Source organism: Enhydra lutris, unplaced genomic scaffold, assembly GCF_002288905.1.
Source record: "Enhydra lutris kenyoni isolate GAN:26980312 unplaced genomic scaffold, ASM228890v2 scaffoldscaffold56, whole genome shotgun sequence".
NCBI classification, from domain to species: Eukaryota; Metazoa; Chordata; class Mammalia; order Carnivora; family Mustelidae; genus Enhydra; species Enhydra lutris.
The window spans coordinates 6439029-6453780 of record NW_019154140.1 but is presented as its reverse complement, the minus strand read 5'-3'; the positions used below and the strand labels follow the sequence as shown (position 1 = coordinate 6453780).

The 14752-nt window shown below is 52.0% G+C and overlaps 1 protein-coding gene across 1 annotated transcript in view; it reads left to right on the top strand.

Annotated features, from left to right (window-relative positions):
• Positions 1–14436, top strand: part of LOC111157858 (vitamin D receptor) — a 31718-nt gene extending 17282 nt beyond the window's left edge. The window contains exons 3-8 of the mRNA XM_022519555.1: positions 379–563; positions 803–923; positions 3771–3942; positions 10176–10327; positions 10537–10653; positions 11943–14436. Of these exons, the coding sequence (XP_022375263.1) occupies positions 379–563; positions 803–923; positions 3771–3942; positions 10176–10327; positions 10537–10653; positions 11943–12202 (1007 nt within the window). The 3' untranslated portion in view covers positions 12203–14436. The remainder of the gene's footprint in view (positions 1–378; positions 564–802; positions 924–3770; positions 3943–10175; positions 10328–10536; positions 10654–11942) is intronic.
• The last annotated feature ends 316 nt before the right edge of the window (positions 14437–14752 follow it).

Here is a 14752-nt window from a genome sequence, read left to right as displayed (position 1 = left end):
AGGAAGGAACCACAAAGGGCCGTAGAAGAGGTTGTAATGGAGCAAACTGCTTGTTTGATTAATGAGATGACCAAAGCCCAGAGAGTTCAGTTTGCCCAGAGTCCGATCACTTGCTCCTGAGAACACAGACTCATTAATAATGCCCAACATTCCCACGCCTAAGATCCTTTTTCCTCCGATCTCACGCACCTGCCATTTCAACAGGAAACCCAGTTTTCTGTCCATGAAGTGGGCCCGGAGTCCCCCATGGCGGGAAGCCCCCCAACCCCGTGCGCCCCTCCGATCTTGTGCCTTTAACAGCTGGAGGAGGGTTTCTCCGAGGAGCTGCAGGCCCAGCCCTCCTGAAAGCCTCCCTCTCACCCCACTTTCACCCCACAGTCATCCTGACAGATGAGGAGGTGCAGCGGAAACGAGAGATGATCCTGAAGCGGAAGGAGGAGGAAGCCCTGAGGGACAGTCTGCGGCCCAAGCTGTCTGAGGAGCAGCAGCAGATCATCGCCATCCTGCTGGACGCCCACCACAAGACCTACGACCCCACCTATGCCGACTTCTCCCAGTTCCGGGTGCGTCCACGAGTGGGCTGCCTGGGGAAGGATGGGCTGTGGGGTGAAGAGCCACCGCTGGGGTGGGGGCACAGGAGTGGGGACAGGAGAGCCTCGGCCAGCAAGAAACCGGGGCGGGGATGGGCATGCTGCTACGGAATGGGGGAGGCCTCCCCCCCACTCCCACAGGCCTGCCTGGAAGCCCCTCCTGTCAGAGATCGGGGACAAGGGAGGAAAGTGAGCCCATCTCTCCCTTCCAGCCTCCAGTTCGTGGGGAAGAGGGTGGAGGGAGCCATTTCTCGAGGCCCTCCTCCGTCCCAACGCCCAGCCTCTCTGGGGACTCATCTTCGTCCTGCTCAGATAACTACACAGCCTCTCTAGGTGAGTCGATGCATGCCCCCAGTGAGCCCAGCAGAGGAAGGAGAGCCCAGAGCTTCCACGGCCCACCTGTCCTTGGCCATAGATGGGAGGGTTGCACTTTCATACCGTGCGCCGCACAGTGTCCTCAGAATACTCCCCTTTGTTTACAGAAGGGAGCTAACCAGCCCAAGGGCCCATGCTGGGGAAGAGGCCAAGTTGGGCTCTGGCCAGGCAGGGTCTGTCTATAAAGTCTCTGCTCCCCACCAAGCTTCTGCTCCTGCCCTCCTCCCTGTGGGTAACCTGGTTCCTTTAACTGGTATTTTGAGCCTGGGCCTTTGCGGGGGATGGGGGGGTTCTGTTGTTTTTTGTTTTTTTTTTCCATTTTATTGAGATATAATTGACATAGAACATTGTATTTGTTTCAGGTATGCAACATAATAATTTGATACATGTATATATTGCAAAATGATTACCACAACTAGAGCTACTACCCATCATCTCACACAGTCAGGTTTTTATTTTCGTTGTGCTGAGAGCTTTCAAGATCTACTCTCTTAGCAACTTCCAAATATATAAAACAGTGTCCTTAACTGCAGCCATCAGAGCCTAGAAGGTGACATTTCAGGTGAAGGGAGAGCATGTGGGTCCCATTGCTGTACTTTCCCCCCACCCTAAGCTCTGGGGGGGTCACCACAGCCCCAGACGACCTGTCATTTCCAGCTCATCCTTGCTTTCCTTCTTATGGTCCTTTTCCACCTTCTTCTTCGTCTTCCTGCTCCATCCTCTCCCTACCCCGTCCTTCATTCCTTTGCCTCTCACTCCACCCTGCTACCTTCTGCGTGGGTCCTACAGGAGGGCAGGGATGGGAAAACCCCTTCCCTCTGGGGAGCTAGAACCCTCAGATATGGTACTTCCAGACTGATTGATGGATCTGGGCCCAGGTCCCAGAGAGGTGGGAGGGGTCTCAGTGTCAGCTAGACAGGAATGGCAGTGGAGACAGACGTGGTATCTGCCCACCCAGGAGTGACAGGAGGGAGGTGGTCAGGGACATTGCTGAGATTTACTGATCCTTTGAGCCCCCGTCTTGGACGGATTCTTCCCAAGTGTTGATCTCCTCTCCCTACTTTGCTGCTCTTTTCACTTGGTGGGCTATTTATTTCCATTGATGAGGATCAGTCTTCATGTTATACATTCAGCTTTTAATAATTCCACATTAGTCAATAGTTTTGATACCCTCATAGGTTAATTGATATGTGGTGTGCAGCCCCACCAATGTCAAGTTCAGTACAGCATATGTTGGCTGGCTCAGTTGACATAGCATGCAGTTCTTGATCTCAGGGTCATGAATTCAAGCCCCATGTTCGACCTAGAGATTACTTAATTTACTAAATAAATAATTAAATAATAAGATTCAAACTAGTTAACATTTTAAATTTAAAAATATTAAGCAAAAGTTGGGGTGCCTGGGTGGCTCAGTGGGTTAAGCCTCTGCCTTCGGCTCAGGTCCTGATCCCAGGGCCCTGGGATCGAGTCCCACATCAGGCTCTCTGGTCAGCCGGGAGCCTGCATTCTTCTCTCTCTCTGCCTGCCTATCTGCCTACTTGTGATCTCTGTCTGTCAAATAAATAAATAAAATCTTTTAAAAAATAAAATAAAATAAAAATATTAAGCAAAAGTAATACATGTTTATTGTAGGCATTCAGAAAATATCAGCTAAATTATATATATGTACAATATATAAAACAAATATATATTTTTATATATGTAAAATCTTTAGACCTACTACCCAAAGATAATCACTGTTAACACTGTGATATGTCTCTTTTCCATCTTTTTTTTTTTAAGTTATTTTGTTTTGTTTTGTTTTTATTTGACAGACAGAGATCACAAGTAGACAGAGAAGCAGGCAGCGTTGGTGGGGAAGCAGGCTCCCTGCTGAGCAGAGAACCTGATGCAGTACTCGATCCCAGGACCTGGGATCATGATCTGAGGCGAAGGCAGAGGCTTTAACCCACTGAGCCACCCAGGCACCCCAATTTTCTTTAAATGCATATGTATATTTTCAAGTAAAATTATGCTATACACAATCTGGAAACTTGCTTTTTTCTTTTAATAGTGCATCATATCATATTTTCATGTTGTCAGGATACCTCTGTATTATATGCTTAAAGGCTGATTGGTATTCTGGGGTATGAATGTACAAGAACATATCTAATCTAGATTGTGTCCCAGCTTTTTATTAAGTTAACAGTATGCTTGTACTAAATACATACACTTATTCCGGATTTTTTTTTCCCTTAGGATGAATTTATGGAAGTGGGATTACTGATCAAAGAATATACGTAATCATAGGCTTCCGACCCTACTATCAAATAGCTTTCTAGATTACTTGCACAAATGTGGGCTTCCTTTAGCACCCCATGGCCCAAGAGTTGCCTAATTCCTTGACATTGGCATCCACATTTAAACATATTTGTTTCTAGTTTATAGGTGAAAAGTCTAGATGTTCTGCTCTATAGTTCTTTGATCACTAGTGAGGCCAATCCTCGTTTTCTATAAGTTCATTGATTCCAAACTGGAGGTCATTAGAAACTACACATGATCTGTAAAATCATGGCTTGAGGAAATCTCATGTCTTGGAATATCTCTGATCTTTGATTTTACTGCCTTGCTCTGCTTGAAAGAAAAGCCAGGGGGAGTCCTAGAGGAAAGCCTGGGCTGAAGATTGACCTTGGAGAGAGGCGGTCACTATGGCATTTCTGGCTAGCCCTGCAGATGGGGCAGGGGAGGTCCTCATGGGGCCAAGCAGGAAGGTATCTGGCACAAGCATCCTGAAGTAGCTCTTTCTCTCTCCTCATCCTTCCCCAGATGTGATGGAGCCAACCAGCTTCTCCAATCTGGGTCTGAGGGAAAAAGACTCAGATGACTCTTCTCTGACCCTTGACCTGTCCCAGCTCTCCATGCTGCCCCATCTGGCTGACCTGGTCAGTTACAGCATCCAAAAGGTCATCGGCTTTGCCAAGATGATTCCAGGGTTCAGGTAAGAAGAGTCAGACTCCTAGACTGAGCTAGAAGAAGGCCTGGAGATTGCTAGTCCACTGCTTCCCAAAATAGAGACCCAGACCCTATCCCAGTCTTCCCACATCAGAATCTCTGGGAAGTATGGCCCATCCAGCATTACCCAGCAGGCCAGTGCTGGAGAGCCATCCATCCCTGGCAGTTTCAGAATGACAGAAGAGAAGCCCAGGGAGGTTCAGTGACTAGCCAGGATCATTTGCTAGTGCTGGAGCCAGTATGTGTCAGAGCCAAGGTCCAGAATTCCAAGTTCACTGCCATGTGCACTCCAACTGGCTTGGGTCTAATCCTCATGTCAACCCTTCAAATTAGACCTCCATTAGCCCTCCACACCCAAATTTGAAACCAAAATGCAGTGACAGAGAGGAGAAAGGGTTGCACAAGGCGACTTGTGAAATAATTTAGGGATCCCACAGGGAGACAGGTTTCCTGGCACACACAGCCTGGGCCTCCTTCACCCAAATTTCCATGAAAAGGCCTTTTCCTAACCGTACTGAGACCCTTGCCAAAACAGATAGATGTAAGGGGTGCTGCTGAAGTAAAGATCCTCTGTTAGGGAGTCACTGATACAAATTTCACTCAACTGTTGGATTGTTTTGGTAATAATGGCTCACATACTTATATTTAAATAGCTGTGCAGTGTTGAGGATTCTTAAAGGAAGAAAGTGTAGATGCTTTTAGTAGAATGTTGGGAGGTACTTATAGCTATATTGACACATTATTTATATCATTTGAAGCACTGCCACACAATACATATACAATGTGATTGAGAAAGAGAAAGAAAGAAATCGCTGGCACTGACTGTTGGCATCTGCTCAAGGAGTGATACCTGCGGTTGCCAGCAGAAGGGACTACGAGTGCTTTCTAGATGCTGATGCTCAAGTTCAGTGCTGGAATTCTGGGAGCCCCAAATTATGGGACATGGGCCAGCTCTGAGGGGGAACTAACGTGATGGGCTGTTTATTGTGTGGTGAATCTCTCTGCCACACAAGGAAGCCGTCGGTCACTGTCTCCATGACTGCATTGACAGCTAGGTGGAGATAATTCAGAGCGCCCAGCCCAGTTCCTCCCAGTTGGTGTCTGCCCTGAGACAGCCAACTCTGTGTGATTTTCTGCCTCTCAACAACTCAGATACCCGGGGCTCTCCGGTGCTCTTCCCCAGGGAATTCATGTGAAAATTGGGAAGAAGAGAAAAACCACAAACTCGCTCACTGCATCGAGACACCTTTGGGACACCCCCACTGAGTTACACATTTTGGTGGCAGAAGGAACAAGGGCTGCTGTGTGGCGTCCAGCAGGAATGAGCTACCGAGTGTCACCTGTGAGCTCAGTGTCATGCTGGGCCTGGGACTTACCCTCCAGAGCCTTTCCTTGGAACTGACAACACGTTCTGCTTAGCACAAGTTCCAGCTCCCTCCCACACTCTTCAAGCTAGTGTTTGCAAACTCAGTCTGCTCCAAGGTCTTGTTTTGTGTAAACAGCTAGAGAGAAAAACACTTCAAGGTGTTGACGGGGATACCGACAGGCCCACTTCTCTCCTAGTTCCTGAGAGCAGTCCTCACCTGTGCAGGGCTCATCTTTCCTAGCCTGGTGGGGAGCTCTGTCCAGATGCTCAGGTTTGCGGATTCTAAGGAGTGGCTGGGATGGCACACATGGAAACACTGTCCTTAAAAAAGCCGTTCATTTAACCAGATGACCTTGATGCAACACACCCTCCCCTGCCCTGAAGTAAGTAACCCAAACCCTCATATTTCTCCCATGCCCTTGGTCCCCATCCTTTACCCTGGCCACATATACTCTGACACAAATAGCATGACCCAGCCCTTGGTGTCTCTCCCCGAGGATGAGTTGTAGTCTGGCCCCTTCATTCCCTATCCAGCCTCATTGTCCCCAGTTCCCTAGTCTGGCCGCACAGTCATGGCCGACATGAGGTACGTAGGAGCAGACACTGAATCCATCCAGCTACTGATCCCAGATGGGTTATGGCGATCCTGCACGTGCTTGGGCTGCCTTCTCTGTCTTCGGCATGACTTAAGAAATCTCAGAATGGAAGGTGTCCTAGTGAAAATGGTGCAGGCCTGGCCAAGAGTTCTGGGGCCAGGGGGTTGTGGATGTGGATACTCTCTGTGATTGGACAGAGGGGACACCGAGCCTGGACCGAGGCCAGAACCAGGCTCTGGTGGGCCGCAGGTGGGGCCAGCCCCATAGCCCTCCAGCTCTGGGGGTTTCTGTGTTTAGGGATTCTATTTTTCCAAGAAGTGATAGAACAGTGGCTGAGTCCCTGGTTGCTTTGATCCTGCTGCCTGTAGGCAGGGGTGGAGGGTGTGGGGAGGGCAGGATGAGACTTCTGCGTGGGTGAATGCCGGGGTGGGGGGTGACGGAGGTGGCAGGCATGGGACCAAAGTGGGGCGGGACTGAATAGGCCGTGCTGGGTGTGAACTGCACACTGTGTGCCTTGGCCCCGCTCCTGCTTCCCACCTGCCCTCCCTCAGCCTCTCTGTCTGCACCCCACAAATCTCCCACCCTCAGTGCTTCAAAAGAAAGCCCTGGAGTTGGGGCACCTAGGTGGCTCTGTCAGTTGAGCATCTGCCTTCTGCTCAGGTCATGGTCCCAGGGTCTCAGGATCGAGTCCCATGTCAGGCTCTCTGCTCGGCTGGGAGCCTGCTTCTCCCTCTGCCTCTGCGGTTCCCCCTGCGTGTGCTCTCTCTCTCTCTCTGTCAAATAGGTAAATAAAATCTTAAAGAAAGAAAGAGAGAAAGAAGGAAAGAAAGAGAGGAAGGAAGGAAGGAAGGAAAGAAGACAGGCCTAGAGGAAGTGAAATCAGGTGCCGCATCCAAATGGCCAGGAGCCATCTCGGACCCAAGAAAAAAGGACCCGCAGGTTTCACTGCCAAGAGAGGTGTTAAGAGGGACCAGGCCAAACGAGCTGGAGCCCAGCCCTCTGGACGAAAGACCTTTGACCCCACTGCTGTTTCTATTCACCTGCTCCTTCCTGGGTGAAAGTCCTAAGGCCATAGTGCGGCCCTTGTCCCACGTCCTCTCCTGTCTTCACTTGGTCGTCTGTGTAACAAACAGCTTTCTTCCCTAAACTGTGAAGGATACCAGTTGACTAGGAAGCAGTTCCTGACCTCCAGGGCTCAGGGTCTGATGGCAGAGATGGACATTGAGCATTGCGGTGAAGAGATAAGAACCAAAGAGAGGCCTGCTGGAGGGACTGTGGGAAGCAGGCCGGGAGGGACCCGCTCTGCCTGGGGGTGGGGACGACCAGACAGACAGACACACATCTCCAGAGCACCTCACTGCCCAGAAGCAGCTGGCCACCAGTGTGAAAACTGATCAGGGACTATAAATATGACACAGGTCCAGAGAGGAGGCACAGAGCCAGACCTGGCGCCTGTCAGCAGGAAGGAGCTCTCTTAGCAGGAAGGATTTTTCCTTCATTTCCGCCTGTCCCCCCCACACCGGCCACCATCCCCTCTTCTGGCTGTGACTTGCACTTAGAAAGTCCCTGGGTTTCTGGCTATCATCTGATGTCGTTCTAGGTTTGCTTTCATAGAAGCCATGTGCCAGGATCACAATAGGCAAGGTGCCCCTGGAATCTCTCCCGCAAGCTTTGTTCACTTCTGGCCATCCATTTCAAAAGTGCCATTGAACAAAACATACAAAGAAATGCCTTACAGAACTACTTACCATGGCATAAGTTAGAAGCAACCAAAATGTCCAAAAAATAGGTGGATGAGAGACTGATTAAATAACTTTGCAGTATGTTGATAAGATGTAATTTTATGCAACTCGCTATGGACTGGGCTGAAGAAATGTTCATGACGTAGGAAGCAGAACACGATTACCAGGAACTCAAGTATGTTTTAAAAAGAGGGATTTGCGGGGCGCCTGGGTGGCTCAGTTGTTTGGGCATCTGACTCGGTTTCTGCTCAGGTCATGATCTCGTCGGTCCTGAGATCCAGCCCCAAGATGCTTCCACTCAGCAGGGGGTCTGCTTGAGGATTCTCTTCTTCTGCCTGTCTCCCAACTCACGCACGTGTGTGCACAGGTGCACGCTCTCTTTCTCATTCTCTCTCTCACAAATAAATAAAAAAGAGAAAGACAGAGATTTGCGTTTAAAAAAAGATAGGAAGGAAATACACCAAAATGGTCATTGTGGTTATGAACAATTTTTATTTGCTTTTATATTTTTTCCATATTTTGTGAAGATTTCATAATGAGCATCTTTTATTGTATAATGACTTAAAACCAAAATGAGGCATTAGTTTTTATTTTTATTTGGCAGAGACACAGCAAGAGAGGGAACACAAGCAGAGGGAGTAGGAGAGGGAGAAGCAGGCTTCCCGCGGAGCAGGGAGCCCGATGCGGGGCTCCATCCCAGGACCACGGGATCATGACCTAGGCCGAAGGCAGACACTTAATGACTGAGCCACCCAGGTGCCCCTAGATTTTATTTTTAAAATGTACATGACCATCAAGAGAAAAGTGACAAGGGTGGTGAGATGTCTAGGCACTGTGTCTTTGGGGCTGTCTTGGAGAAGACACAGGGGCACGTGGTAACTTTCTTTAAATGGTTAAAAGACCCCCCCATGGCTAATGGAGAAGTCTGGTTCTGTGTTCCTTGAGAGGACAGAACTACCCGCAGTGGGTGTAGCTCAACAGAAGAAGCTATTAGCCCAGGAGTTAACAACATCCTGGCTATCTCCGGAGACTTCAAGTACCCTGGCCCCGGAAGGATCCTGCGTCTGCAAGGAATGCTGAAGGAAAGGGGTCACGTAGCCTCTAAGGGGGAGGGGCTTCCAACTCCAGCACTTGGAGACTGTTTTCAGTGCGGACCCTTTGCAGCCATCCTAACCCTCATCCATCACCCGTGGATACAGATTTCTCATCCACCAACACCTGTTTCTCACCTCTCACCCAAGTGCAGCCCCGGAGAGGATGGCAGCCCTCTCCAGGTGGAATTTCCAGGTGGAAATGTACAGTCAGGAAGAGAAAAGGGAGGGAAAACTGGAAGCAAGTTGATCCGTGGGTGCTGCTTTTTCCCTGTCATTTTTCAGGCAAGCCCAGCTTGTGACTCAGAATAGTGGAACCAGTCATTGGCCCCTTCTCATCAGCACAGATTTATTGACCTTGTTGTGCTCAGGGCTCCGTGGTCATTGTGCGGGCAACGCTGAGGTAGTTGGGAATGAATGCCGGCCCTCAAGTAGCTTGCCTACTGGCAGTTCAGAGCCACAGACAAGCGTGTAAGGGGCGGAGCTGAAGGGGGAAGGGTAAAGAAGATGTGCAAGCAGCAGGCCATGAAGAAATGGTTCTAATCCTACTAAAAGTAACTGGGGGGTCGGGGGCTCCGAGGGAGACCTCACCGGGTTCAGAGTCAGGAAGATGAGATGCAGCAGAAGCAAGGCGTTCTTGGCTGGGGCAGGCATAAGAACGCCTGACATTGAACGTGGAGTAGTGTGAAGTTTCTAGAATGGAGGGTGGGTGGAGTTTGCGAAGGGAAGAGGGCTGGAAAGACAGGTTGGAGCCAAGGGATGGAGTATGGGCTTGACCCTCATGGGGTTGAGAGTCCGTGAGGGTTTCCGAGCATGGGCGATATCTTGCTAAAGCAGCTCTAAGCATCGTGGAGGAGAGACCTGAAAGAGACTTGGTTCCAGAGTTCTAATCAGAGGCAACTGAGAAAGATGACAGAGCTCTAACCAGCATAGTCTGATAGTAGTGGGAAAGAGGTCAAGTGCTCAAGAGATGTCCCGGAGATAGAGTTGGCCGAGGGTTACTTCTGGGAAGGACCAGAGGACAGGAGGGAAGAACAAGAAGGCATGGGAGGTGTTGAAGATGACTGGGGCTATACCTCTCCCTGACCTCCATGTTCCCTCTGTAACCCTGAGCGTTTCCCCAGGCTCTTCTTCCTGCCCCTAATAGCCCTGGCCGCGTGGGCCTGGGGACACTGGTGAGCCCCTGGGTTATCCCTGCCTTAATAACTGAGCTCCTTTTCTTCCAGCCTTGGTACACAATCACAGCCTGACATTTTCTCCCTCAGGGAAACAGTTTTTTTTCCCTTCCGGTCAGAACCCCATCCCTTCAGTGAAGGACCCAGGGCACACGCTGGTTACCTGGCAGGTGCCTGGAATAGTGCGCTGATTTGCCTGATCGGAAGTTCTTGACCAGTAACCTGACTCCTCCCTGCCCTCCCCGGCAGAGACCTCACTTCTGACGACCAGATCGTGCTGCTGAAGTCAAGTGCCATCGAGGTCATCATGCTGCGCTCCAACCAGTCCTTCCTCATGGACGACATGTCCTGGACCTGTGGCAGCCCCGACTACAAGTACCGCATCAGCGATGTGACCAAAGGTACCTTCGGGCCCCACCTCCTCCCTCTCCAGCTCCCAGACTCTGGTTCCCCCTTTCCTGGGGTCACGGGCCCTGGTCAGGCACATCGGAGAGGGCAACAGGGAGAGAAGGGTGAGAAGCGGGCCCCATCAGGGTCGGGGGCGGGGCGCAGTGGTTTGGGTTGGCGGCTCCCCAGTTCCACCCACAGCATCTGGCCATCTCTCTCACAGCCGGACACAGCCTGGAGCTGATTGAGCCCCTCATCAAGTTCCAGATAGGGCTGAAGAAGCTGAACTTGCATGAGGAAGAGCATGTCCTGCTCATGGCCATCTGCATTGTCTCCCCAGGTATGGGGCCTCACAGTGGGGAACTCAGGGACAGGGGAAGGGGTCCAGCAAGGCTGAGGGCCAGCTGGGCAGGCTGGAGGGAGGAGGGAGCAAAAGGAGAGACAGGAGACACCCACTTGGCTGTGTTTGCACAGCCCATGTGATATGTGTATGCCGAGAGGTCCTTCCCTGCCTTTGGCACTGAGACCATAGGGGTTACAGAGGTGGGACTCTGAGGAAGCAGATGAATGGGGTTTCTCAGGCCCTAGACAGGTCTGGATGTCCCCAGTACTCAGGTTCTGCTCTTGTTTGAACTAGACTGAACTTTGCTGATACTTGAGATCACCTGTGAGATAGGGTAGAAAAACTTGGGGCTTATACAGGCTTCTGCCTCGAAAGCTTACCTGATGGGTTTTGGAGGCTGTGCTGTGACCCTGAGCTTTTCTGTCTATTGGGGTGGGGAGAGAGAGAGAGAATGGCTGGGAAGGAGGTTATTGGGGTCCTGGTATGTTTTGTGGTACTGGTGGATGATTGTGGTACTGGTGAAGAGGCCTAAGGGGGTTAGTGCTGTCTCCACCTATGTTGAAGGAACCAGCAAATGGCCTCTGATCAGGGATGGGCTGGGGACCCATGGAAGGAACATGGGCTCCCCACCCCCTGCCCAGCCAGCACTCACTCATTCCTTCCTTCCTGCACTCAGCCATGATTTACTGAGAACCTGCGAGGTATCAGGCACTGTGCTGGGCATTGAGATTCAGCAGCAAACGGGACACAGAATTCTCTTCCATGAAGCATAGGAGGAGACATTAAACAATTACTCTTTAATGACTCATTCTCATGTGATGAAAGTTTGAAAACTAAACACGTGTCTGATACTACAGCAGGGTATAATAGAGGAGAGAACTTGATGCAGTCTGGGGAATGGAGGTAGGGGTGATGGGGAATGGCCCTTCTGAGGAATATCTTGGAAGCTATTGCCTGAAGGGTCAGCTAAGTTCCAGACAGAGGGAACACCAATGTGAAGCCTGGAGGCCAGAGGGCACGGCACATGGAGCCTAGAGACGGAGGGAGAGAGCTGAGCTGGAGACAGGGCCTGATGCGACCTGGGACCCTTGATCCAAAATGCAAGGGGAAATGGTTGAGAGGCTTTAAGGGGGACTGTGGTGTCCCAGGTCAGCAGCCATACAAGGGATGACCTAGGAGGATGCTGAGGTTGAGTGTCTGGGGGTAGGGGTCCTGGGGAGATAGAGTACAAAAGGACCTGGCTCAGAGCTCCTGTGCCCTCTCCTCCCACCTCCCCGTGCTCACAGACCGTCCTGGGGTGCAGGATGCTGCCCTGGTGGAGGCCATCCAGGACCGCCTGTCCAACACACTGCAGACCTACATCCGCTGCCGCCACCCGCCGCCGGGCAGCCACCTGCTCTACGCCAAGATGATCCAGAAGCTGGCCGACCTGCGTAGCCTCAATGAGGAGCACTCCAAGCAGTACCGCTACCTGTCCTTCCAGCCCGAGTGCAGCATGAAGCTCACGCCCCTCGTGCTGGAGGTGTTTGGCAACGAGATCTCCTGACTAGGGTAGCCTGCCGGGGCTCCTGGGGCGGGGCTGCTCCTCTGGGGCCTTGTGCCTTGGCCTGGGGCGTGCTACTGCCCGGCACACCTTCCCACCCCTTCCGGAGCTCAGCCCCTCCACTCCCACCTCCCCTGCCACCCAACCCAGCCTGTCTCCTGTCCGACCTAACACCAGGCTCCTTTTTCTGCCAGCCGCAGGCTGCCCCCAGTCCCGTGAGACCTCAGTGAGGAGTTGCTGTTTGTTAAAGAAACTCAAGTAGGGGAGCGGGGACAGATGTTAAGGGTGGGGCCTTGCCCAGGAATGGCCGTACGGATCCAAAATCACTGCTGGCGGATGCTGAGGGAACAGTGAGGCAGGAGAAACCCACCCATTCCTCAGGGACAGAGTTACCTGTACCTCCCCCGACTCCAGGTCTGAATGTCCAGAGCCAAGTGGGGATCTCCTTCCCCCTGCCTCGCCCATGATGAATAACTAGCCACAAACCCTCCCCCACCCTCCAACCCTGTCCCATCCTGCTGCCCATCTGTGCTGTTTTGTCCCAGGGCAGTGGGCCATGATGGAGCCTTCTCCCCTTGCTTCTCAGCCCTGGCCTGTCTAGGATACTCACTGCCAAGGATGGCCAAAAACAAGGTGACGAAGGTCACAACTCCCCCCTCACCCACCTCTCCTGGCCAAAGGGCCCTCTCCTAACATGTCAGTGCCCACTTCATCCCATTGCTATGGTAACATTCTTCCCAGAAGTTGCTTCTGGTGGGCCTTCTCCACATGGCAGGGACCACTAGCCCAGATCCCACCCGCCGAGAGGCCGAAGGAGGGACGAGAGCAGGGCCCAGGAACTGGGGGACAGGCAAACCCAGCCTCACAGAACAGTGGTAGATGGTGGCCACGGCTGTCCCTGTCTCCAAGCCCATGGCTCCTTGCCCTGGATCTAAGAGGTTGGTGGAGACCAGAGCTCTCCTTCCAATGATCTACGTGGCAAGAGTGAGTTGCCCCCAGGTTGCAAAGAAATGTCCAGCAGCATCTTCATCCTCCCCCTGCCAGTCCCTTACCTCCCATTCAGGAAGGAGAACCAGTGGCCATGGGTGCCGGTGGGGCCGCACCCTAGAATGGTCGAGGGTGATCCTGAGATGGGCATATTCTCCCAACTCCCCTGCCATCTGGAGAAGCAGTGCCACTCTGCTTACCAGTGGTGCCAGCTCTTTTCCACCTGGCAAGGAGGGATGGAAGAGAAGAACCTCAGACCCCCACAGGCCAGACCATGCCCTCCCAGGGGGCCCATCTAGGTGTAGTTCTGAGACACCCATCTAGGTGTAGTCCCCCTGAGACCAGGAGCTAGTGCTCCAACACCTCACTGTGGGTGGTGGGAGAGCAGTCTGGCTTCGGATGGCTAGGCCAAGGGAGCATCTAGGGTGGGGTCATGTGGGGTTGCCCTTCCTATTCTCACTCCAGCACCCCGAATCCAGAAGGGATGGGGGCTACTGACCTTGAAACTCCATTTATTTTCCCTTCTATAGCTGACCCAACAAGGGAGGTGGGAACATTCACTCTGTTTCCTCTGGGGTGGGGTCCCTGGGTGAGTGAGATGTAGGTGTGTGGGACTGCTGTGGAAGGGCCCCCTCAGGAGTCGGAGAGGGTCCCTCAGATTGTTGCTTGAGTGTGGGGAATGCGGCTACATTCAGTGCCTCTGGGGAGGAGTTCATGTCAGCCTCTACCCTCGCGCACTGTTCCCAGAAAGCCCCCGGGGAGCAGGGAGACTTCCACGGGGAGCACTGTCTGTGTCCACCGGGCCCGGGCTCCTTCTGGTGGAGAAACCTCTGACAGCCACGTTTCTCACGACCCCAGGGCCCCCAATGTGGCTGAGGCCGATATTTATTAGCCAGGAGTTGTTTTCAGAATCAGATTCCATCTTGCACCACATTCCAATGTAGCAGGGAGTCCTTTCCTATGACGGATGAAGAGAGATTTATGGGGGTAAAACTTACATTGTAAACAAATTCTATACATCAGCTGTTGTGATTGTCCTCGCTGTTATTTTACAAATGAGGCAGAGACCCTTGTTGGATTTTGGCTGCAGAAGACATTGGTCTGGCATGCTAGTCAGTGGGCAAAAAGGCTGAAAAATCGCCACACTAGTTCACCTCCCTTGCTAAAGAAAACCTGACTCTTGGAGGAGGGTGTGGTCCCCAAGCTCAGACACCTAGTCAGAAAGAGTTCCAGGGGGGCGCCTGGGTGGCTCAGTGGGTTAAGCCTCTGCCTTTGGCTCAGGTCATGATCTCCGGGTCCTGGGATCGAGCCCCGAGATCGGGCTCTCTGCTCAGCAGGGAGCCTGCTTCCCCCTCTCTCTCTGCCTGCCTCTCTGCCTACTTGTGGTCTCTCTCTGTCAAATAAATAAATAAAATCTTTAAAAAAAAAAAAAAAAAAAAAGAAGGAAAGGAAGGGCTCCAGGGATGGGCCTGGTCTGGGGACTCCCTGCCCAGTGCTCTATTGGCTACGCCATACTTGAGCTCAGACCCCATTTCCTCCCCCTCCCCCAAAGATGGCCCTAGTCCT